This window comes from Lepus europaeus, chromosome 12 (assembly GCF_033115175.1).
Source record: "Lepus europaeus isolate LE1 chromosome 12, mLepTim1.pri, whole genome shotgun sequence".
NCBI lineage: Eukaryota > Metazoa > Chordata > Mammalia > Lagomorpha > Leporidae > Lepus > Lepus europaeus.
In genome coordinates, this window is record NC_084838.1 from 91848163 (window position 1) to 91873019 (window position 24857).

The window sequence follows — 24857 nt, forward strand, 5'->3', positions numbered from 1 at the left end:
CACCCATATGGGATGCCGGCGGCAGTTTTACCCACTACGCCACAGTGCCAGCCCCTTGAATATTTGTTCTTAACTCTGAGATATTTACCTATGAATGGACTTGTAGTTTTATGTTGAATTTTCTTTTAAAAAAAGATTTGTTTGTTGAAAGCCAGAGTAACAGAGAGGGAGAGACACACAAAGGATGTGTGTGTGTATATATATATATATATGGGGAGAGAGAGAGAGAAAATATCTTTTGTCTGTTGATTTACTCCCTAAATAACTGCAATGTCCAGGGCTGGTCCTGGCCAAAGCCAGGAGCCCGGAACTCCCTCCAGGTTTTCCACATGGATGGCAGGGACCCAAGTGTTTGGACCATCCTCTGCTGCTTTCCTAGGTGCATTAGCAGGGAGCTGGATTGGAAGTAGAGCAGTCGGGACTTGAACTGGTGCTTCATTGTGGGATACCGCTGTTACAGGCAGAAGCTTACCCTGATGTGCCACAGTGCTGGCCCCTTATGTTTAATTTTCTGAGGAAATATCAAACCTTTGCCTACAGTACCCTGCACCATTTTACATTCCCTTCTCTGATGTAAGGTGGTAATGATTTCTTCGCGTTCTCATCAAACTTGCAGCCATCTGGTAGACGTGAGATGGTATCATACTGTAGTTCTGACTGAGCATCTTTGTATGTGCTTGTTAATCATTTGCGTGTCTTTGGAAAAATGTCAGTTGAAGTCATTTGTCCATTTTTAAATTGGGTTGTTTGCCTTTTATTGTTGAGCTGTAATAAGAATTCTTTATATGGCTTAGACTCTTGTAAGATACGTGTTTTATAAATATTTTCTCCCATTCTTTCAGTTGCCCTTTTACTCTGTTGATAGTGTGCTTTGATGCACAGAGGTTTTTTGTTTTTGTTTTTGTTTTTAAAGATTTATTTATTTGACAGGAAGGGTTATAGACAGAGGGAAAGACAGAAATCTTCCACCCACTGGTTCCTTCCTCAAATGGCTGCAGCAGCCAGAGCTGGGCTGATCTGAAGCCAGGAGCCAGGAGCTTCTTCTGGGTCTCCCACACAGGTGCAGGGACCCAAGGAACCTGGGCCGTCCTCCACTGCTGGAGCTGGATTGGAAGTGGAGCAGCCAGGATTCAAACTAGCACCCATATGGGATGCCGGTGCTGTAGGCAGAGGCTTAGCCTACTGCACCACAGTGCTAGCACCAGTGCACAGAGTTTTAAATTTTGCTGAAGTCTGGATTTTCTTCTTTAGTTTCTCATGCTTTTGGTGTCCTATCTAGGAATATATTGCCAAATCCAAGATCATGAAGGTTTTTCTGTTTTCTTCTAAGAGATTTTATAATTTTAAGTCTTATGTGTATTTAGGCTGTTTATCCATTTTCAGTTAACTTTTATACAGAATGGGAAGGAAGCATCCAACTTTATTCTTTTCCTTGCTGTTAATCACTTATCACAGCAACAATTATTGAAGAGATTATTCCTTCCCTGTTGAATGGTCTTAGAACCCCTGTCAAAAATTAGGTGGTCATTGAAGTATGGGTTTATTTCTGGAGTCTCCGTTCCATTCTGTTGGTCCACGTGTCTGTCCATATGCCAGTGCCACACTGTTTTCATTACTGTAGCTTCGTAGTAAATTTCGAAACAGAGATACAGATCCTCTTAACTTTAGTTTCCGTTTTGAAATTTGTTTTGGGATCCCTGACAATTCCATAAAAATTTGAGGATCAGCTTTTCCATTCTGTGAACAAACGTGCTAGGATTTTTCTGGAGTTTGCATTGAATTCATAGACTGCTCTGGTAGTTTAAGTTTTAGCGCTATTAAGTGTTCCAATCCGAGGTCATAGTGTGTGCTTCTGTCTGTTTCTGCCTTTTAAACTTTATTTCAGCAGTGTGCAAATCTTGGAATCTGCTGGTTTCTTGGTTTAAATTTTTCATAATTACTTTATTTATTTTTTTTAAAAAGCAGTGTTAGCCTACTAAAGTCTGTGGTTTCCTGGATTTTTATTTTTTTTAAGAATTATTTATTTTTGGGCCGGTGCCATGGCTCACTTGGCTGATCCTCTGCCTTTGAATCCCATATGGGTGCCGGGTTCTAGTCCTGGTTGCCCCTCTTCTAGGCCAGCTCTCTGCTGTGGCCCGGGAAGGCAGTGGAGGATGGCCCAAGTGCTTGGGTGCCAGCACCCGCGTGGGAGACCAGGAGGAAGCACCTGGCTCCTGGCTTCGGATCGGCACAGCTCCAGCCGTAGCAGCCAGTTGGGGGGTGAACCAATGGAAGGAAGACCTTTCTCTCTGTCTCTGTCTCTCACTGTCTGTAGCTCTACCTGTCAAATAAATAAATAAATAAATCTTTAAAACAAAAAGAATATTTATTTTATTTGAAAGAGTTACAGAGAGAGAGAGAGAGAGAGAGAGAGAGGTCTTCCATCTGCTGGTTCACTCCTCAATTGGCTGCAAGGGCCAGAGCTGTGCTGATCCGAAACCAGGAGCTTCTTCTGGGTCTCCCACGCAGTCGCAGGGGCCCAAGGACTTGGGCCATCTTCTAATGCTTTCCCAGGCCATAGCAGAGAGCTGGATCAGAAGTGGAGCAACCGGGACTCAAATCGGCACCGCTGGCCCTGCAGGCAATGGCTTTACCTGCTATACCACAGCACTGGCCCCTTTCTGGATTTTTTTTTTTTTTTTTTGACAGGCAGAGTGGACAGTGAGAGAGAGACAGAGAGAAAGGTCTTCCTTTTGCCGTTGGTTCACCCTCCAATGGCCGCCGCGGTAGCGCGCTGCGGCCGGCGCACCGCGCTGTTCCGATGGCAGGAGCCAGGTGCTTCTCCTGGTCCCCCATGGGGTGCAGAGCCCAAACACTTGGGCCATCCTCCACTGCACTCCCTGGCCACAGCAGAGAGCTGGCCTGGAAGAGGGGCAACCGGGACAGGATCGGTGCCCCGACCGGGACTAGAACCCGGTGTGCCGGCGCCGCAAGGCGGAGGATTAGCCTGTTGAGCCACGGCGCCGGCCCCTTTCTGGATTTTTTAAAAAGCTTTTATTCATTTATTTGAGAGGCAGAGCTACACAGAGAGAGAGAGAGACAGGGAAAGAGAGAGATCTTCTATCCACTGGTTCACTCTCCAAATGACTGCAATGGCCAGAGCTGGGCTGATCCAAAGCAAGGAGCCAGGAGCTTCTTTCAGGTCCCCCAAGTGGGTACAGGAGCCCAAGCACTTAAGCCATCTTCCACTACTTCCCCAGGCCATAGCAGAGAGCTGGATCAGAAGAGAAGCAGCTGGGACATGAAGCGGTGCACATTTGGGGGATGCCAACGCCACAGGCAGAGGCTTAGCACACTACTCCATGGCGCTGGCCCCTATTTTATTCTTTTTGATGCTCTTGTAATTGCTTTCTTGATTTCATTTTCAGAGCACTCATTGCTAGTACAACTGGTTTTGGGATATTGATGTTGCTCCCTACACTGTGTTGCATTTATTCATTAGATCTAGCAAGTCTTTTGTGTACAGATTTCTTTAGGATTTTTTGCTATATGGGATGTGTCTTTTGCAAATGAAGATTATTTTACTTTTTCCTTTCCAATTTGGATGCCTTTTATTTTGTTCTTTTGCCTAATTGCTTTGGCTAAAATTTTAACATTGCATGGAATACAAGTGGCACCAGCAAGCATCCTGGCTGGCCCTTGGGCTTCTGGGGAAAGCTTTCATCCATCCACCATTACATACAATGTGAGCTCTGGGTTTTTCCTATCCCTATGGACTTCATCATGCTGAAAAAACTCCCTTCTGTTCCTGGTTTGTGGAGTGTCTTTATCATGAAGCAGTGTTAGATTTTGCTAAAGGCTTTGTCTGTGTCAACTGAGATGAACATGTGGAGTTTTTTGTCATTGTATTAATACAGTGTGGTGTATCTTAGGGAGGAGGAGGGTTTGGAAGGGACTGGGAGAGGCAGGAACAGAGGGATGAGTTGAGGAGCTGTACCAGCTGGGGGAAAGGGTAGGGAGAGCCTCCTCCTCCTATCTCCTACCCCCTTCACGAGCTTGCCCTTGTGGGTTGTGGGAGTAAAGCTCAGCTTCTGTTTCCCAGCCTCCAGTGCCAGGGCTGTGTCCTTTCCTTGCTGTCAGAGGTGAGGCCTCAGGGTTGGAAGTGTTGGCTTCTTTTCCTGTGTTGAGCTATCCTTGCATTCCTGTGATAAATCCCACTTGGTCATAAAGGGTACAGTCCCCTTAATATGCGTCTGGTTTATATTTGCTAGTATGTTGTCGAGGATTTTTGCATCATTATTCATAAATGATACTGATCTGTACTTTTCTTGTAGTGTCTTGTCTAGCTTTGGAGTTAAGGTAATGCTGACCTCATAGAGTTAGGAAACTTTTCCTCCTCTGTTAGCTTCTGGATGAGTTTGAAGATTGGTGTTAGTCTTCTGTATTTTAATTGGTGTTAAGATTTTGATAGAGTTTGTGGCCAGCATTGTGGCGTAGTAAGTTCAGTTGCCACCTGTAGTGCTGGCATCCCATAAGGGATTTCCTGCTTGAGTTCTAGCTGCTCCACTTCTGATCCAGCTCTCTGCTAATGAGCCTGGAAAAGCAGCAGAATATGGCCTAAGTGCTTAGGCCCCTGTACCCACATGGGAGACCAGGGGAAACTGCTGGCTCCTGGCTTCAGCCTGGCCTAGCCTTGACTGTTGCAGCCATCTGGGGAGTGAACCAGCAAATGGAAGATCTCTCTCTCTCTCTTTGTCTTTCCCTCTCTCTGTCTATAACTTGCCTTTCAAATAAATAGATACATCTTTAAAAAATTGGTAGAGTTCACCAGTGGTGGTTCTGTGGTTTTCATTTTGGGGAGTTTTATTATTATTATTATTGAGTCACTCTCTTGCTATTGACCTGTTCCATTTTCCTATCTCTTTTTGAGGTCACCTCGATGGTTCCTGTGTTCCTAGGAATTTGTCCATTTCATCAGGTTATCCAGCTTGTTGGCCCATAACTGTTTATAGCCTTGCTTTTTAGGGTCAGTTGCAGTGTCTACTTCATGTCTGACTTTCGTCTTCTCTCTCATTTTCGTGGCCAGGCAGACTGGAGTCCGAGCCACCTTTGGGTTTGGTGGATTCTCTCCGTTGTGCCCGATGTGTGGACAGGTGTGAGGCTGAGGCCAACATCTGCACTGCAGTCTGCTGCTCCCAAAGCAGTTCAAGCTTGGGCATTTTAAAAGGGAAGCCGTCTGCCTCTCCCCCTGACGCAGCTGAACCCCAGGTTCTGGTCTGGTCTCTGGCTCCATTCCCTTGCGTCAGTGGCTCAGAACCTGTGCCAGCGTGGTCCTGTTCCTCACCTCCGCTGGCTGTGGACGATTCCGTTCCAGGGAGGGACCGCAGGCAGACACATGGCTGGTCCCTCTACGTGCGTTTTTAAGCTGTTTCTAACGTTCTGACAGAGAGGATGGTCGTGTCACGTAGAACACTTTCGTCGGCTGAAGAGTTTTCTGGAAGTGTCTTTGTTGGGGGGTGTGCTGTCCAGCAGGCGCGGGGCGCTTGGGCTCCTGGCCAGCCTTGGGCCCCGCCCTGTGTGCAGGGACACATCTGTCCCTGCTTCCCAGTCACCTTACCTTTGCATCTTAGTGGTTGTGCAAAATCCCTCCTGAGGTGTAAGCGGTGTAACATCAGCGCCAGCCCCCTTGAGACCCCAGATGAAAACTAAAGCAAACACTAAACGGGATTAAAAGCGGTTTTGGAGACTTGAATTGTTGATGGTCTCGTATGCTTCCCCGAAGTAAAACCAGGCTGCTCAGGCACATCCGTGGCTTCCAGGTCGCCTGCTGTCCCGAGCGCCTCCTGCATAGGCGATCTGGGCTGGCCCCGGGGAAAAGGGGAGTTTTAAATTTACTAGCCAGTGTTATTTACACTTAAGTGCTCGCTAGAGGAAAATGCTGAAGGATTTTCCAGCTCATTTGGTGCATTTTTCTCATGGGAATTGCCTGCTCCCAGGCCTGCCCTCTGTCCACTGGGGTCTTATAGTTGTATGCATTTGTTGTGTTCTGTCGCTTTCAAACTACACCCCCCCCCCCCCCACACACACACAGAGGGCATCAGAACTGAAGGTTTCCATTTTGCTGGCCTTGCCTCTGTAGACACTTGTGGATGTCTTAGGGCAAAGCCTTTGGTGCTGGCTAATGGCCTGAGGCCCGTGTCAAGGCCCGTGTCAAGGCCCGTGTCAAGGCCATATCTGTATAATGGGTTTGCTCTCCTAGCGCTCAGTCTTTGTGCAGGTTTGCAGGGCTGGAGGAGCTCAAGGGAGGCGCACCGAGGGGTCATGGCCGCTAGAGTCGCTGGACGTGGGCCTTGCCCTGAACTCTCTGAAGCAGAGCTGAAAGGTGGCTGTGGTATGGCCCAGTGGGTGGCTCCAGGCTGCCCCTGGCAAGTTCTGCCCCTCAGGGGGGCTATAGGGGTCTTCATGGTGGCTGTGGCAGCGGCTGTGTCCCCCGCCATGGACTGCTGTCCTGGCACAGCTCTGCTCCGTCTGGCTGGGGCCCAGATGCAAACAGGGACCCTTCAGGGGTTTGGCAGACGGAAGGTGCCCGAGTGGGGTTGAACACCTGGTAATGGTGTGTTTGCTCCGTTTCAGCTGTGTTGGGGTGGAAGAGGAGGAGGCACCAGACATCGACATTTATCACTGCCCGAACTGCGAGAAAACCCACGGGAAGTCCACCTGTAAGTACTGTGACTGACAGGACCACCCCTCGCCCTGGCTGCCTGCGGACAGGCTCCCTGGGCCTGCACCCTGGGCCGCTGGAGCTGAAACACCATGGGTAGTGCAGACGGTGGTGTCAGCACCTGGGAACAGCTGCTGGCTTAGCCAAGGGTCGCGTATGGCCTCTGGGCCCCTCCTGACCACCCCCGCTCACCGTGGCAGCTGTGCACAGACCCCAGGGCTTCAAGGCTTGGGCAGGGGTTATACACTCAGCTTTTGCCTCGAGCCAGGGCTGTGGATGTGGTGACTGGGTGGCTGTGCAGGGCTCTCAGCCCAGCTGGCCACTGCCACCCGCAGGTGGGTTCTGAGTGCCTCTGTCCTCCTGGCCTCCTCTGCAGGGACTGGACTCTTAGGGCCCCCGCCTTTCCCAGTTCCCCTGCTGTGTGTGTCCCCAGGGCTTTCCCTTCCCCCATCTTTCTTGTGTGTGGTGACACCTAGGGGCTCCTGTGGTGCAAGCCCCATGCATGTGGGCTGGAGCAGCCCAAGCTTCAGGTGCAAGTTGCTAGTGGGGAACAGTACCTGGCCTGAGGGTGGAAGGCACACAGCTCTGTGTGTGTGTGTTAGTGTATGTGTTAGCACTGAAGTTGTCCGCTGATGTGGCCCTGGCCAATTGCTGCTCCTAGCTCTGTGGCCTGCTGAGCCAAGGGCAGGGAGGGTGGGTGTGTGTGACTCCAGCCACGGCCACTCTGCACCATTCCCTGCAAAGCGAGCCCCTTCCTGGTGCCTGGTCACAAGCCTGGGTGCAGGCAGCAGGGGAGCCCCAGCACCCCAGCTCTGTGGGCTGGCGCCTCATGAAGCTGGAGCCGGGAGGCGGGGTCTCCCCACCCTGAGGACCTCAGCGCTCTCTCTTGGCCCCTCCAGGCCCTGAGCACCTAGTGCCTGGCCTGGGTCCAACCACGTGACCGCGGAGACTGCCTTCGCTCTGATCTCATCCCCTGCTCCCTGCCATGTCCTCGTCAGCCCGCCCAGTGCGCTCAGCACACGGGTGGGGGAAGGCGAGAAGGCTGGTGGCCCTTCAAGGCAAGCTGGTGATGCGTCCTCTGGTGACAGCTGAGAGGCCGGAGGGCTGGGTTCTCGTGTGGTGGGGCTCTTGTGGGAGTCAGGCTGGGATTGGGTCGTGGTGGTACGGGTGCTGAGCAGGGCTGAGCACACAGCTCTGACTTCTCCAGGATCCCCGGGGTCTCAGAAACCCCTCCCCCAGTGGTAACAACTTGCCTGCCCTGGGAAGTGTGTGTGTGTCTCCCGGACCTGCCCGCAGGCAGAGGCAAGTGCAGATTCCCCTTCCGGTCTCCTGCAGCCAGCACCCAGGGAACTGTGTTCTAGACCAGCAGTCAGTGGGACTGCCGTGAGCAGGCCCCCAGCCTCTGCCTGGCTGTCACATGTGTGCGTGAACATGGGCATAGATGGGGCACTTGAACAAGTTCCTGGAAATGGAATTAAAAGATGAGTTTATTTCTGAAGATTTTTGAAATACCTGTATAATGTTTTCATTATACGCGTTTTCCATGAACTTTTTGAAGACCTTGCGTTTGTGTGTGCTTGTCTGTTTTTGCCTGTGTATGTGTGTGTACGGATGTCGACCATGCTGTGTGCCCTCTGGGAGTCCGACTCTTCAGTGTTGATAACTGGGGAACATGGTGCTCCCTCAGGGACAAAGCTGCATGGTTCTGGCACCTTCTGCAGGGAGCCAGCACTGTGACCCATGCCTGTTTCTGACCCCGGCTGGATTTTACATCATTAGGGCAGGTCACTCGTTCCGCATCCCCGGAGAAGTTGCAGCCCATGGCCTGTGCCTGGGATCCCCTGGGGGCCTCAAGCCTGCCTCTGCCCTTTCTGCCCTCGTGGCCCTGGCCTGGGGAGGGGCTCCCAGCAGGACAGGGACGGGGATGGGAACACTGCTGACACCAGAGTAAGCCGTGCCTGCAGTCAGGGCCTCACGGTTCCCCTCTTCTTCAGCATGGCCACGTCGGAAGGTTTGCAGGGCCCTGCCCCCACTGGCCTGATGTGTGTCCCTGCAGTGGCTCAGGGCTGTCACCCATGGGCGGGGCCATGGACCCCACTGTTACCCTGCCTGACACAGGTCTGGCCCAGGGCCCAGGTTCTGGATGGGCGTGTGGCAGGGCTTTCTGTGTGACAAGGGTGCAGGTGGAGCGGGCACAGCAGTCAGAAGTGGCTCTGTGGTATCACGGAGCACCTGATGGACCAAACTCACTTTGTGTCCCTTGGATGTTTGCCACATCATGCCTGGCAGGGCTGGGGTGAGACGCTGGGCATCCCCACGCTGTCCTCGGCCGCTTGGAGAGGCCACTTGAATCTTCGGGGTGAGAATCTGAAGTGCCAGCTGCCCCTCCCCCACTTCCTTTGTGCCACTGCTCAGCCTTGCACCACCGTCCCAAGGCTCAGTTTCCCCTGTGGCCTCCTGGGACAGGGCCTGCCTTGCTGGGTCTGTGTCCATGCCCTTCTGTTTACCTTCCATGGAGACCTTGACCTGGGGCCATGTCCCTGGCTCAGTCTCTTCGTCCATGGAGAGGAAGGGAGGGGACACAGGTGCCACAGCGAATGTCTTTGGGCACAGGCTGCTATGATGAAGTAGTGACTGTGGAGGTGGGCACCTGGGGTTGCCCCCACCCTGCCTACCTCCCGGGCCCCTCTCTGTGGGTGGCCCTTCTCCTACGCAGCCTCCGTGGGCCCTGCACTGCTTGGGGCTACCATCTCCTCTGTCTCATGGCTTCTCCTAGCTGCAGCATCACTGCCGCCCAGAGACGGGCAGGACAGTCTTCAGCTCTGCCTGAGCCACCTGCAGCCTGGGTCTCTAACTTGTCCCTCCCCCCGCCCATCCCTGCATGCACTGGCGGGCCCCACTGATCACATGCATGTCTCTGTCATCGCTGCAGCCCGTGCACCTGCGGTACACTGGTCCCTCCTGACGCAGCCCAAGTCCTGCAGGACGTCAGAGTGTGCGGAGCTGCTGAGGGTTAGGCGTGATCGTGGGGAGGGAGGACTCGGGCTGCTGTTGTGGGCGGTGTCTTCCCTGCTCACCCTGTCACCTGGCTGCCCCGGTCCACACTTGCACACCAGGGCCAGCCCGGGGCCCTGTGTGTATGCGCCCCGAAGAGCAGGCTCCAGGGTGGCACCTGCTCGGCACCAAGCCTCTTAGTGTGAGCGTTTGCAGATGACTTGTGAGGATGTACTAGGAGACAGCGGGCAACGGGAGGGTGGGTTGGTGCTGCCCATCGCCCTGGATTGCCTGGCTCGGGTAGACACAGAGTGGGTAGAAGCATGGGATGAGCTGAGTCCGTCCCTGTGTGATGGTTCCCAGGACAGACACGTCCACCTCCTCTTCCAGGACCCTCTGCGAGAGCCTTCCTTTCACAGATGACCTTTCTGTGCCCACAGTGTGTCAGTCTGACACTGGGTACGGGGAGGCCACACAGGAGCACCTAGCCCTGACTGAGTACCTGCCACACCGGGTGGCTTTGCTATGGCAAAGTGGAGCCCTCGGGCCAGTGCTGGGCTGACATACGGCCTTGGCCACTCCACACAGCTTGTATGAGCACAGAGATGCCCAGCAATTTGCTTGAGGCCACACAGCCAGAAGATGGTTCAGTCACCTCCAGCTTTGACACTGCAGGCCCTGGCCAGGCTTCTGTATCACTTAGTGGGTAGGAGATGGAGCCTAATGTGAAGGATCTCTGTAAACCAGAGGAGCATAATGTGAACCATCTCTGCAAACCCTCCCTACCCAGCCCCTGCCCCGTCCTGAGCTGCACCAGTAGCAGATCTTGTTCAGGGACAGTGACAATTACTGTGTGCTCTTCAGCTCCTGTTGTCCCCATAACCACCAAGACTCAGGAGAATGGGGGCACATGGCCCTCTGTCACCATGGCCCCTGCTCTGTTGTCCCCGCCTTTCCTGGTTTGGGAAGTGCAGGTGCCACGTGGGTCCTGTCTGGCTTGGCCCTTGTGTTCAGTCTGCGTGGCTCCAGGGTTTGCGTGGGTCAGGCCCAGCTGGGAGCCCCCCTAGGGGAGCATCTGTATGCCTGGTGGCTGCCTGCACCCCCAGGTTACTCTGTCTGCCCTGAACAAGCACCTGCGTGGGTGTCAGGGAAACGGGTGGGGAGGAGACTGCCCTCCTCCCATGGGTGCTCAAAGCTAGTAGGGGTGGGAGTGCCTGCGTGTGTGCGTGTGAGTCTGCGAGTGTGCCAGGGCTTACAGTGCAGTGGGGTGGGTGTGTAGGTGTGTGTGTGCACATGTGCTTCTGGGTCTGGTGCCATCCGGACTCGTGGGGTGTGGAGGGGACCTGAGGCTGGGGAGGGGGTGGCTCCTCACTGCACTTGTGTAGGGCGTGGAGGGGGCAGGGGTGAGGAGGGGCTGTTGGGGCTGGGAAGAGGGCCTGAGGGGTGGGCGCCGGGACAGGGGCTGCACTGCAGGGTGACAAAGCTGCCTCCTGTCTCGCCCGTAGTGAAGAAGAAGCGGACCTGGCACAAGCACGGCCCGGGGCCGACGGCCGACGTGAAGCCCGTGCAGAACGGCAGCCAGCTCTTCATCAAGGAGCTGCGGAGCCGGACCTTCCCCAGGTGGGGCCCCGTCCCCCCACGCTGCGGGGTGTGCCCAGCCCTCAGTTGCGGGGGCTGCCTCTTCCAGGACAGCGAGGAGCGCCCCCCAATCCTGCAGCAGAGCCCGCTTCTCCCCTGTGTGAGCTCCTCCCAGGGACAGGGGCACCAGTGCTGGTGACCACGCTTCCTGTGGGTAGAAGGGACCCCTGGCCACCTGGTGCGGCTGGGAGCCTGCCCAGTGTTCCCTCGTGGTTTCTCTTCTGACCCCGGCCACCTGCACCACTGTCCTGCGTGAGGGCAGAAGCTGGGAGGACGAGCAGGTGTCCAGTGGGAAAGGGCCAGTCGGAAGCAGCTGCCCGTGCCCTGGAGCGCCCTAGACGGCGTCTGTCTGTCTGAGTCTGTTCCTTCTGTACTCGTGAGTGTGTGTGTGTGTGTGTGTGTGGTGTCACCCCTGGCAACAGCCTTCCAAGCTGGCGGGGTTGTCTCCTGATGCTTAAATACCTCCTACTCCCTTCTTGCTTGAGAGACTTCTGATGAGAGACCCGAGGCAGTCTTACCCTTGTTCCTCTCTGCCTAAGCTGTTGTCACCCCCGGCTTCTTCGCTGAGGTATCGTTTACCCAGCGTACGATCCACCCGTTCAGGGTGCGTGTTTCCGTGGCTTTTGGACAGTCACAGACCTGGGCACCACTTGTAGCACGTTTCCATCGCCCCATCGCCTTTCCTCCGTCGCCCCCTCTCCCCCTTGTTCTGTGGCCCTGAGCCGCCACTCAGCTGCTTTCTTATCTACAAGAAGACTCGCTGCTTCTGGGTGTTTTATTTCAGCCGAGTTATGCAGTGCGTGGCGGGCTGCCCCCAGGCAGCAGGAAGTTTCCAAGGCTCATCCGTGTGTCCGTGCGTCATCCTTTTAACAGCTGAATAATGCGCCAGGGTGGAGACGCACGCGTTCTGCTGACCCGTTCAGCAGGCGACGGGAATTTGTGTGGTTTCCCCTTCGTGGCTACCCTGAGTGCATGTTCCTGTGTGCTCGTGTGTGCTCATGTTTCAGGCCCTGAGTGGCTGGTGCTGGGCGCCTCTGGCAGCCGCACTGCTGTGCACCCCCCCCCCCCCCCCCGCAGCGCGCCGGGGTTTGTTTCTTCACCCCTGCACCAGTGCTGGCTACTGCCTGGCCTTTCGATCATGACCATCACAGTGGATGGGAAGTGGACGTACTGTCTTTTTTTTTTTTATAAAGATTTATTTATTTATTGGAAAGTCGGAGATACACAGAGAGAGGAGAGAGAGAGAGAGAGAGAGAAAGAGAAAGAAGGAGAGAGAGAGAAAGAAAGAGAGAGGTCTTCCATCCGCTGGTTCATCCCTAGTTGGCTACAACAGCCGGAGCTGCGCCAATCTGAAGCCAGGAGCCAGGAGCTTCCGGGTCTCCCACATGGGTGCGGGGGCCCAAGCACTTGGGTCATCTTCTACTGCTTTCCCAGGCTGCTAGCAGGGAGCTGGGAGCCAGCAGGGAGGCAGCCTGTGTTCTGGAGTGGAGACTCCGCCTCTGAGTGTGAGGTGGAGAGGGAGTGGTCTTGGTCCATGCATCCTAGATGCGTGCCTTTCTCAATGAGTTTTTGTAGATTTTCTTGCATCAGCATGCCTTCATCTGCTGTGTAGTCTTAGGACCATTCCCAGCGGCTTTGAACAGCTGTTTTATACATAATTTTCCCCACTTCCTCGTCATGTTGCAAGTTTTGCTCTCCTTTGGCTTCTTTCAAGATACGCTGTCGTTGGTTTTTCTGCTTTTTGAACATGGTGTGCGTAGGTGTGGGGTTTTCCTGTATTTCTCCTGTTTGGTGTTGTCTGAACTTCTGCAAGTGTGGATTCATGTCTGTCATTAATTTTGAAAAACTCATTGGCTATTTCGTCAAATATTTCTTCTCCTTTCTCTTTTCCTTCTGATAGTCCCACTGTGTACATCCATGTTTCTTCCATGTTCTTCACTCAAGCTCTCTCTTTTGTAGTTTTTTGCCTTTGCATTCCAGGTTGGGGATTTCCTATATCCTCAGTCTCACTGATTCTTTCCTTGGCATGTGTCCTGTCCACTGGTGAGCCCTTTGAAGCTATTCTAATTTTCCATTATAGTTTCCATTTAAAAAATAATTGTAGCATCTCCTTTGGGTTCTTTGTTAGAGTTTTCATCTCTTTGTTTATAGTACCCATCTGTTCTTACATGTTGTTCACTTTTCCCGTGAGTGCTCCTAACATTTTAAGATTTCATTTTTATTTATTTAAAAGGCAGAGTGACAGAGAGAGAGAGAAGAAGAGAGATCTTCCATAAAGTAGTACACTTCCCAAATGGCCTCTGTGGTTGGGCCTGGCCCAGACCGAGGCAGGAGCCAGGAACTCCATCTGGGTCTCCCACATGGGTGACAATTGCCCAGGTACTTGAACCATGCTCTGCTGCTTTTCCAGGTGCGCTAGCAGGAAGCTGGATTGGAAGGGGAGCAGCCAGGACTTGAACTGGCACTCTGATATGGGATGCTGGCATTGCAAGGGGCAGCTTAACCTGCTGCAACATGATGCCAGCCCCTGCTCCTGACATACTCATCTTCATTATTTTAAATTTCCTAAGATCTGTCCATATCGGAGTCTGGTTCTGCTGCCTTCTCTTTCTCTCGGAAGATTTATTTATTTATTTGAAAGGTAGTTACAGGGAGAGGAGAGATAGGACTGCTGCTTCGCTCCTCAAATGACCATAACAGCTAGAGCTGTACCAGGTGGAAGCCAAGAGCCAGGAGCTTCTTTTGGGTCTCCCACGTAGGTGCAGGGGCTCAAGCACTTGGACCATCTTCCGCTGCTTTGCTAGGCATGTTAGCAGGGAGCTGAAAGAGAAGTGGAGCAGCCATGACACTAACCCACAACCATATGGGATGCTGGCACTGCAGGCCATGGCTTAACCCACTATGCCACAGCACCGGTGCCCAATTTGTCTCTTTAGGCTGTGGTTTTCCTTGCCTTGTATTTTTTGTTAAGAACTGGAGGTGATGTTGGTGCCAGGTGCCAGGGCCTGAGGTAAGCAGGTATGAGGTTTGTGTTAATCTGGTTGGGAGCTGGGCTGAGTTAAAATTGCTCCCGCTGTAGGTACGAAAGACCACTTCCTCATAGTTTCCTTGTGTATTTTTCTCGCCTGCTTTCCTTTGGTCTCCCTGAGCATCCAATAGCATCTGTCTCGCTGCTGGCAGTTCTAACCGTGGCGGGGAGGCTGTGGGTGGGCATGCGCTGTCGACCCGGGACTCGGCTGTGGTCTGATCATCTCTCCTCTTCACCTAAGACAGGACAGGGTGGGGGTGCTCCTGCCGGGTGACAGCCTGGTCAAGTGGCTTCCCCAGGAAGGCAGACTTATGTTGGTGGAGAGTGTTCCCCTCCCTGCCTGAATCAGGTGGCGGCCTTGACCATGGGAAGCGGGTGGTGGTTGTGGAGGGAGAAGCTAGGCGGTCAGAAGTGACCGTTGGTGTGCCTGCCTGTGGCTGCCCCTGCAGCTGCTGCCTGGGGCAGGCGGCCTCACCCGGATTTGGGGGCGGTTGTTTGCCCTGTGACCCCAGTTCTCTGAGGGGATTAAGGGCACGGTTGGTGTTCCCTTTGTTCGGCTTGTCTCCTGTTGTGAAAGTGGGCGGGGCCTCCGAGCTCCGCTCTCGGTGGAGATGAAAGTGGAGGGCAGGTGCCCCACATTAGGTTGCTGTCTTTCTGTCCACTCGTGAGGGCTGTGGGTGTCCAGCTCTCCCCGTCCTGTGTCCGGGAGACTTTGCTCTGAACGGTCTCGGTTTTTCCAGTGAAAAGTGACCAGAGATGGAAGGGTTTATTTCTGGACACCATTCTGTTTTCTTTTGTAAAATTTTATTTATTTGAGAGACAGAGCTCCCATCTGCTAGTTCCTTCTCCAGATGCCCACAGCAGCCGGGACTGGGCTGGGACCAGAGCTGTGAGAGCCAGGAACTCAGTCTGGGTCAGCCATGTGGGAGATGGAGACCCAGTCACTGGAGCCGTCACCACTACTGCCTCCAGGATCCGCATTAGCCGGAAGCTGGATTTGGGAGCCAGAGAGGCTGTCAAGCCTAGGAACCCCAGTGTGGGGCGGGAGCATCTTCACTGCCAGGTTAACACCTCCTCTTTGTACACCTGTCCTGTCCTGTCCTATCCTATCCTATCCTATCCTATCCTATCCTATCCTATTCTCTGCTCTGTATTCCTCTCTATGCCTCTTCTTACACCAGGGCTACCTGGTCTTGATTGTTGTAGTTTTTAAGTGAATTTTGAAATTGAGAAGCATCTTCCAACTTAGTTCTTTTTAAAGACTGTTTTGGTCACGGTGAGTACCTCGTTTCCATTCAGCATTCCAGGTTTGCTCTGTCAGCTTCTGGAAGAAGTCACTTGGATTCTGATACAGTGTTTGCGCGGAGTCTGTAAGTCAGCTCTCCTCGGGTTTTGAATCCTTCCTTCCTTCCGTTTGAGCTCCGACGTGCTGAACTTGGTCCGACAGTGTGTTCTTTTCATCCCTATTCCAGAGTGTGTCTCCCTCTCCAAGGTGTATCTGACGTTCTAGAGTGCAAGTTCTTTTCCTTTAACTCTTTGGAGATGCTACTTTATTGTCTTTTGACATCTTGTGCTGCTAATGGCAAGTCTGTTGGCAGTCTCAGGGCTGTGTTTTTGTTTTGTCTCTGGTAAATAATCTTTTTTTTTCTCTGCCAACATTTACGACCTTCCTCTTGTCTTTGAAGTCCTACATCTGCATTTGTTTTTGTTTATCCTGCTCAGAGCTCAGCAAGCTCCATTAATTTGAGGAGTCATATCTTAGTATTCTGAAAAATATTCCATTTTTTTTCTCTTAAGATTTATTTTATTTAGTTGAAAGGCAGAGTGACAGAGAGGGAGAGGCGGAGATCTCCTGTCTTCCCAAATGGCTACAACAGGCAGAAGGGCTGGGCCAGGCTGAAGCCAGGAGCCCAGAACTCCATCTGGGTCTCCCACATGGGTAGCAGGGGCCCAGGGACTCAGGCCATCCTCTGCTGCTTTCCCAGATGCGTTAGCCGGGAGCTGGATCCGAAGTAGAACAGCTGGGACTCCGAACCAGAGCTCATGTGGAATGCTGGTGTCGCAGGCAGCGGCTTAACCTGCTTGGCCCCAGCACCAGCCTCTACTTGATCTTTCACTAGCATTTCTCCCACAGTCTTCGTATCATTTTGCACATCTTTCCCAAATTCACTACTTTTCAGCCACTACCGTTTAATACATTCATTGAATTTTAAAATTTTTTTATTTTAAAAAAATTTTAAATATTTGTTGACAGATTCAGTTGGTTTGTAAATATAATTCTAAGAATATGATACTCCCTTCCTCCCTCTCTTGCACTCTCTCTCTCCCTCCACCCTCCCTCCCTTCCTTTCTTTCCTTCTGCCATTTTGAGTTTTTGCGTTTTAACATCACATTTTCTAGGATTTCTGTAAAGTTGGTTTTCAGTGTTGCCCAGTCTGTTTCCATACTTCCCTGTTTGCTTTTTCTCCCCATCTTCTCATTACCATTTTGAACGCACTTGCTTGTGTCCATCGGAAAATTTGCTTTTCCATGGTTCCGTGGTTCTGTCATCCTTGGTTCCTGGGACCCGCCCCAGCCTCACACCTGCTCCTGGCTTGCACAGCCTTCCTTTGGGGAGGGGAGCATTTTCAGTAGCCCCCGTGCCCCCTGCCATGCCCCCTGGCCCCTGTGTCCCTGTGTCCCTGCAGGAGGGTTCTGTGGTTGCCCTTTGCTGGGGCCAGGTCCCCACTCCGGGACTTTGCATGATCGGGAGCCTCACCAGCGACACCGGAGCCTGGGATCCGGTCTCCCAGTGGAGGTGTCTGCCCGTTGGGGGCCTCCTTGCCTCCAAGGCCCTGCCGGGTCTCTGTCTTTCACTGGCCCTCAGCAGTATGCTCAGCTGTGGGTGGGGCCCTGCGCGCTCCTCCCAGGGGAGCCTGCCCCACGGTCACCAGACATGGTCACCAGTTCCTGTGGGACTGGTGGCTCCGGGGCCCAAGGCAGGCAGTGCCTGACCCAGTGCAAGGGAGAGTGGGCTGCTCACTGTGGGTGGCCAGGCAGCCTCTGGAGGAGGGGTGGGGACGAGAGGGCCTCCAGCGTGTGGCTTCGAGCACTCTCCTGGGGCTCCCATGTCCCCTGGAAGATGCCAGGACATGTCTGTGCCTGTGATGGTCACTCATACCCTCCACCTGTGGGCCCGTTCTCTTCTGCCTCTGGCCCTGCGGTGGTGGCGGTGTCCAGTAGGGGGCAGACCAGGCCCAGACACTCACCGGTCAGCTCCTCTGGGGCAGTCCTATGGGGACAGGGTGGCTGGGCAAGGCATTCCTGGAATGAAAGGGAACCTGGCCTCCTCTTGGACCCCTTTCAGTCTTGGTAGCCCCTGCCCACAGGAACCAGGGCTGGGTGGAGCTTGGCCAGCCCTCTTGCGTGGGCAGGGGTGAGTGAAGGGCCTGCCTGCTCAGCCTATCCAGGTGGTCTGGTCAGGCGGGGTGCAGGCAAGCGCAGCTCAGTCTCCCCCGTGCCCCGAGGCCCCTGCCGACCTCTGATGCGTGCCTCCCCTGCAGTGCGGAAGACGTGGTGGCCCGCGTGCCGGGCGGCCAGCTCACGCTGGGCTACCTGGAAGAGCACGGCTTCACTGAGCCCATCCTGGTCCCCAAGAAAGACGGGCTGGGCCTGGCCGTCCCAGCCCCCACCTTCTACGTCAGCGACGTCGAGAACTACGTGGGTGAGTGTCGTGTGGTCCCTTCCGTGGTGTTGCATGGGGCCCGAGCTGGAGGGTGTTGGGGACACTCCTGTGCCCTCTGTCTCCAGGGCCCTGGCCGTACCCTGGGGCTCTTGGATCAGGCGTGTGGTCCCCTTGGTCCTGCCAGCCATGAGTTCCATCACTGCTGGGTGCCACGTGACACTGCCGTGCCTGGTAGCCCAGAGCCGTGAGACCCTGTCCTGTCCTGACAGCCGCACTGGGGCTGTGGTGTCCCAGCTGTACCACCACCTGCCCCCCACCCCCACCCCGCGCGCCAAGGCCGCCTCCTGGCTTCTTCTGGCCTCCGCTGAGCCCGTCAGCAGCTGCCATTGCGTGTCCTCTTGCAGCCCCCAGGACTGACACACAGGGCCTGTGTGCTTGGGGGAAGGTGACCGTGTCGGATGCCGTGGTGGGGCACACCCTGCATTCCCCCTGGGACTGACCCCTGCAGGCCCGGGCTCTGCAGCCCCAGTGGTTGTAAGGCTCGGGTGCTCAGGGCAGTGCCTGGGTTGTGGTGGGTGGAGCAGGAAAAACCCTGAAGAGGCAAACGCTCAGGACCCAGAGTGGACGCAGGCTGGGGTCCTGCGGGCAGGTGGCTCCTCGCCCTGAGTTCGGCTCCCTTCATCCACAGCTCCCCTGTGTGGGGTGCTGAAGGACCCGATGGGACCATCCCCACGAGCTGCCAGCACTTCACGTGGGAAGCAGGGGGACGGGGGCCACCTTGGAGCCGGCCGGGGGGGCGGGGCCAGGAAGGGCTCATCCTGGGCTGAGTGTTGATGGGGCTCTTCTCGGGGAGGGCGGGCGGCATGGCTGGAGCTGCCCAGCTGTGTGCAGATGGCATGCCTGCTGGTCTGTTCTGTGGCTCTGGGATGCGACACAGGGGCTCCACGGGGCTGTTGTGTGGTGCGTTCCTGCTCACCAGGCCAGCATGAGGCCAGCGCCGGGGATGACCGCTGCTGGCTGTTCAGCGCCAGGCGGTTCTCCAAGCTCCTCCCACACTGGAGCCAATTTCACTGCTCCCGCAGCTGTGGGAGGTAGGGACCCGTTCTCCCTGGAGGCCCTGGGCTCCCTGTCACCCCCTGGCCCTGCCCCTCGGCTGCTGTCCTTGTAGAGTGGGGGAGGAGATGGCTCTTGGTTTTTATTGCTTTTGTGTTTTTCTCTCACCTCTTAAACATTTGTTTTGAATATGGAGCTTTTCAAACACACAGAAAATGAGGGGAATGAATGGTGAGCCCCTGTCCGATCACTGGCTGTAGACACCCCCAGCTTGTGGCTGGTTTTCTGCCAACCTCACTCTTCTGTTCCCTCTGAAGTATTTTAGAGTGGATCTCGTTGCTTCCATCTTTTCACCCACGAGAACCCCAGGACACACATCACAGTCCCATTGCTGCAGTCCACAGCCTGAGCGGCAGTATCGGGACGGTGGCTGAGACCCGGGTTCCTCCTCCCTGGTTGCCTACAAAGCGCTTCTTACATTCCGCTGTCTTTCCAACTCCAGGCCAGACCCACACGCTGCACCTGGCCCCTGGGTCTGCTGGGCGCGGGGTCGGGGGTGCTGAATAATTCCCCACATCCAGGGGGGAGGGAGCATCTGTGTGTGAGGACAGGGACAGCCGCAGCACCTGCCGCCACCTCTCGTGACCCGGCCCCATCTGCGCACGGGAATCCCAGTGGCCTCTTGCCTTGCTGAGCCTGCCCGCCCCTCGGCTGATCACAAATCCACTTGCATATTCCAAGTGTAGATACATCCGGGCGTGTTTTATATTTACTGTCTGCCTGAAGTCCAAGCTGACCAGGCATCTGGATCTATATTTGCTGACCTGGCCACCCGTACAGGTGGCAGATGGCCACCCTCAGCTCTGTCCAGCTGGGGGAGTTGGGAAGGGGACAGACGTTAGCACCCATGGTCTCAGGTCCAGCGGCCGGCAGCCAGTGCCTCGTGTGAGGGCAGCGGAGGGTGTGCATCCATTCCACGGGTCCCAGCCTCGATGGGCTGCCTGCTGGGCACTCAGCCCCCACCCCCATGCCTCCGCCTCCCCAGGGCCGGAGCGGAGCGTGGACGTGACGGACGTCACCAAGCAGAAGGATTGCAAGATGAAGCTGAAGGAGTTCGTGGACTACTACTACAGCACCAGCCGCAAGCGCGTGCTCAATGTCACCAACCTTGAGTTCTCCGACACCAGGTGCGGGGGCAGCCGGCCGGGGAGCGGGGCAGCTGTCCCTGGGAGCGGGGCCTGCGGGCCGGGGAGCGGGGCAGCCGTCCCTGGGAGTGGGCGGAGAAGCTCCGGTCGCGGTCTCGGGAGTGACATCCCGGGCCTGGCACCCCGCCGTCTGTTGCTTCTCTTCTGTGACAGAGTGTGAGTGATGCAGAGGTGGGGAGCCCCCCGCCCATGCCCGCCCCCTCCGCGGGGAGAGCCATTCCTTCCAGCAGGCATGCACTCAGGGCGCACACACTCACACCCACACCACACGCCCCTGCTGTGCCCACGGCATCCTCACACGTGTGTGCAGCCCCTCTCGTGGGCTCGCAGCGGCCGCTGCCCTGCACCTGCCCCCTCTCCCAGGCCCGGCTCCTCTGGCCCCCTTGCCTAGACGATGAGGTCCCTGCACAGATGTGCCCTGGCAGTCTTGCCCCACGAGGCCCAGGTGCTGCCATCGGCGTCCTCGGTCAGGTGGGTGGGATCCCAGCTGCTTCTGGTGACAGTGCTGCCGGCTCTGCCCTGGTCCCCAGGATTCTGTACCCTCCTGGAGCCTTCAGCTTCGCCACGGTCAGGCCCCTTCCCCTGCTGTCTGCATCCGATCTCCTCTAGATGGAAGGTGTGTGTTGGAGATTGAGACATTTTGTGTCTTCCAAGAAAGCACGTGTGAGGCCGGGAAAAATACAGGGAAGGTCAAAAACCACACTGAGAGATTGCAGAATACACAAGAAGCACAGAAACTCTATCTGGACATGGGGTTTTACTTGAGCTTCCTGGTAGCAGAGGCAAAAAGGGAGATGGGCTGGTACTGGAGGAAGCAGCCTCCTGTGTGTTCCTCCTAAGAAAAGTCTCCTCCAGGGCACCAAAGAACCCTGGGAGTTGTGTCGCCGCCCGCTTCATGTACTGCCCTGACCGGAAGGGTCCTCACAGAGGGGCGGAGCGAGGGGCAGATGGTGCTTGGCTCTGGAGTTCCCTCTTGAGCCCTGCAGGGTCTTGCCTTTGCTTCCCTTGTCCCCCGGCCCAGTCCAAGTGCCACGGCAGGTGGTTAGCCACTTCCATACTGGGTCACTCGTGCAGGTGTGGGCTGGGGCTGGTGGGCAAGCCCTGGCACCTGTTCTGCTCTGTTTGCTAGCTACTGAGCGTGGTCTCCACCTCCTCAGTGAGTCGTCCCCAAGATGTCACCTAACTGCCACGTTCAGCCAAGGTGCTGCCTGGGGCAGCTCTCAGTGACCCCCAGACCACAGCGTGCCTGCTGTGCAGGTACCCGTCACACGGGATGCCAACTTGGGAAGGGCTGGCTCTGCACCTCACTTTGCCGAGCCAAGGAATGAAGGCAGTCGGGGGCCGTGTTGGGAGGTGGGACGGCCAGTCCCTGTGGTGTGCGGGGTGTGAACGCCTGGTCAGACCTGAGTCTTAGACCCGGGCTGCGGGAGCAGGGGCCATGTTCTGTGCTTTCCTTTGGCCCAGGACCCTCTCCCTTGCACAGTGGCCCACCCAGGACATGGACTAGACCCCGGGGAGGGGAAGGAGACATCAGCATGGACAATGCTAGGGATTTTTTTTTTTAAGGTTTATTTTATTTATTTGGAAGAGTTAGAGAGGTAGAGAGAGAGAAGTCCCCAAATGGCCATTTGAGCTGATCCGAAGCCAGGAGCCAGGAGCTTCTTCCAGGTCTCCCATGTGGGTGCAGGAGCCCAAGCACTTGGGCCATCCTCTGCTGCTTTCCTAGGCCATAGCAGAGAGCTGGATCAGAAGAGGAACAGCTGGGACTTGAACCGGCACCCATATGGGATGCCGGCGCTGCAAGCGGGGCTTTAACTCACTGTGCCACAGTGCTGGCCCCCACGCTAGGGATTTAAAGGGCAGGTTTGTGACTGAGCTGGGGCATTTGAGCCCTAGGACAAGTTATGGTTTGTGATGGTTGTGACTCAGGCTGCTGGAGAAAGGAGAGCGCCCCTTCAGTGACTGTGAGAGACAGGATGGAAATCCAGCCTTTAGCATTCACAGGGCCTGGGGGTACACAGAGGCTAGGGACTTGGGGGCCAGCGCCTTGACTGGGCCCAGGGCGTTACCCAAACAGGTTTTCCAGGGGCAGTTTTAATTGGTCAGTTTCGAGCAACAGGCACAAATCCCCAGGGGGTCCTGCACCCACCTGACCGGGGGCCTGTCCAGCAGGCGCATGAAGCCGTCCCCATACGAAGCTGGTACCCAGGAGGGGCCGTCGAGGCGGAGATCCAGAGGGGACACGCTGGGGGCCTGGGGGGAAACCCTGCTCTGTATGAGAAAGATACTTGGACAGAAAACTCATACAGCCGTGACGTAAAACTGGAGAGTTCCCTGCAGACTTCGGGTGGGCACGGGCTCCAGAGACGAAGTGTGCCAGCGGGCTTCCAGATGGGGCAATGGAGCGTCTCGCTGGCGGCTGCTGTGTCCCCACTCGGGCGCCTCCGAGCTTGACGATTTTGAGGCATCCTTGTGTGTCTTACCCAGAGACATTTCGCAGCATCAAAGGCTGCGCTCGCCTTGTCCAGTCTTGCCATGAGTTAGGCAGGTCGGACAGGGAGTCAGCGTTGCACACACGTGCTTGTCTGCCCAAGAGCCCAGTTGTCTACACGGCTGACAGCAAGAGGTGGGGCTGTGTGGAAAAGTGACTTTGACTCCCGGGGCCTCGCCAGCCACACAAGTGTTTGTCAGCGTGAAATGCTGGCCTCCCAGTCCCAGCAGAGGGAGTGCTCCCCCCTCCCCGGGGTGGTGGGTTCTCTGTTCTCTCCGTGTCTGCCTAGCGTATCTTGCAGCCCAAACCCACCCTCAGTTGGCTCATCTGCAAAATGGGGGTTTGCTGCGTGGCCTACAGGTGGGGAGGAGGGTGTGGGCATGGCCTGCAGAGCGCCTCCCCCCTCCAGGGGACGTGGGGGCTGCTGGCTCCCTTGCCGCTGACCCCTCTTCGCTCCGGCCCCAGAATGTCCAGCTTTGTGGAGCCACCTGACATCGTGAAGAAGCTGTCCTGGGTGGAAAACTATTGGCCTGACGACGCGCTGCTGGCCAAGCCCAAAGTGACCAAGTACTGTCTGATCTGCGTGAAAGACGGCTACACCGACTTCCACATTGACTCGGGCGGCGCTTCCGCCTGGCACCACGTGCTCAAAGTGAGCTCCGCCCCCAGGCCTGCCCCCTCCGAGCTCGCCTCCTTCCGTGCCGCCAGCTCCCCTTACTACCCCCCCCCCCCACTGCCACTGCCGCCGCTGCCGCACAGCCCCACAGGAGGGGTGCTGGGATGCCCATCTCTGGAGAGGAGGCTGTGGAGACGGGACATGGGGGCAGCCCAGACCCTGGAGCACCCCAGGAAGGGAGAGGGTTGTTGGGGAGACAGCCCTGGAGAGGGCCCAGCAAGGTGCCTTGCCCAGGAACCAGGGGGCAGAGTTGGGGAGGTGAGGGCCGGGGTGCTAGCAGTCTCACTCCCGGGGTGTGTGTAGGGCAAAGGTAGGGAGACTGGAAGACAAATGAACCGTAAGGAACCACAAAGTAAACCCTAAGCCCGAGGCTCAAGGGGCCAAGGCCTAGGATGGCTTTTCCAGATCAGCTAGAGCGTGGGCTGGGGGCGGCAGGCTCAGGTGTGGCTCTGTGTCGTCTGAGCTCATTTTCAGCCCAGTGTGTGAGCACGAGGCCCCAGGGCCCAGCACCTGCCATGAGCAGAGCTTCCTGGAGTTGACCAGCTAGCCAGCCAGACAAGACCTGGGCCCCGGCATGCATGCACACACTTGCGGTGCTGAGCGGTCAAGGGAGGCGGGGTTGGAGGGCGTTGCTGCTCACCTGCCCAGGGCTCGTGCGAGTGCACATTTGGGGATTACAAAGCGCCATGTGCCATGGTGTCACGGGCAGGAGTGGTAAGCCCGGGCGGGACGCTTTCCAAGCCAGGACCCAGTCCCAGCCATCAGGACACGGTGGGCCCTGTGCGCGCGGCTCTGCCAATGAGCTCTCTCGGCAGGGGGAGAAGATCTTCTATCTCATCCGGCCAGCTTCTGCCAACATCTCCCTGTATGAGCGCTGGCGGTCAGCGTCGAACCACAGCGAGATGTTCTTTGCCGACCAGGTGGACAAGTGCTACAGGTGCACCGTCAAGCAGGGCCAGACCCTCTTCATCCCCTCGGGTGAGTGTCCTGGCACCCCTGGCCTGCTCACCTCCCCTGGGCCTGACACTCATCCCAGCCTCATCCCTCCTCCGAGGGATTGCCCGTGGGCCTGGCAGCAGCGGGAGCGAGCTCCGTGTGGCCATGGCTTCAGAGACAGCGAGGCTGCCCGAGGGTCCTGGGCGTGCGTGTCCACGGATCTAGAACCCTGAGGGACGGTTAGACTGCGCAGCATAGAGCCTGCCTGAGCGTTGAGAGCAGATCCCTTCACTCTGCTGTCCCCAGCACTTCCTGCCTTTGAAAATGACACACTTACAATGCCACGGGCATGCCTCAGCAGTGAGCCGTCAGCCGCCCTTCCCCAGGGTCGCGGGTGGCCATGGACGTTGAGGTCTCTCTGCTGTTGTGTGTAGGTTTTCTCCCATTTCAGTCAGGACTGCAGCAAGGCCCC

The 24857-nt window shown here is 55.9% G+C and overlaps 1 protein-coding gene across 2 annotated transcripts in view; it reads left to right on the forward strand.

The window, feature by feature from the left end:
• Positions 1-24857, forward strand: part of PHF2 (PHD finger protein 2) — an 86885-nt gene that overhangs the window by 41922 nt on the left and 20106 nt on the right. For both annotated transcript variants that reach the window (XM_062208513.1, XM_062208514.1), the window contains exons 2-7: positions 6613-6698; positions 11200-11314; positions 17903-18063; positions 20123-20264; positions 23239-23425; positions 24265-24427. In XM_062208513.1, coding sequence (XP_062064497.1) covers positions 6613-6698; positions 11200-11314; positions 17903-18063; positions 20123-20264; positions 23239-23425; positions 24265-24427 — 854 coding nt within the window. The remainder of the gene's footprint in view (positions 1-6612; positions 6699-11199; positions 11315-17902; positions 18064-20122; positions 20265-23238; positions 23426-24264; positions 24428-24857) is intronic.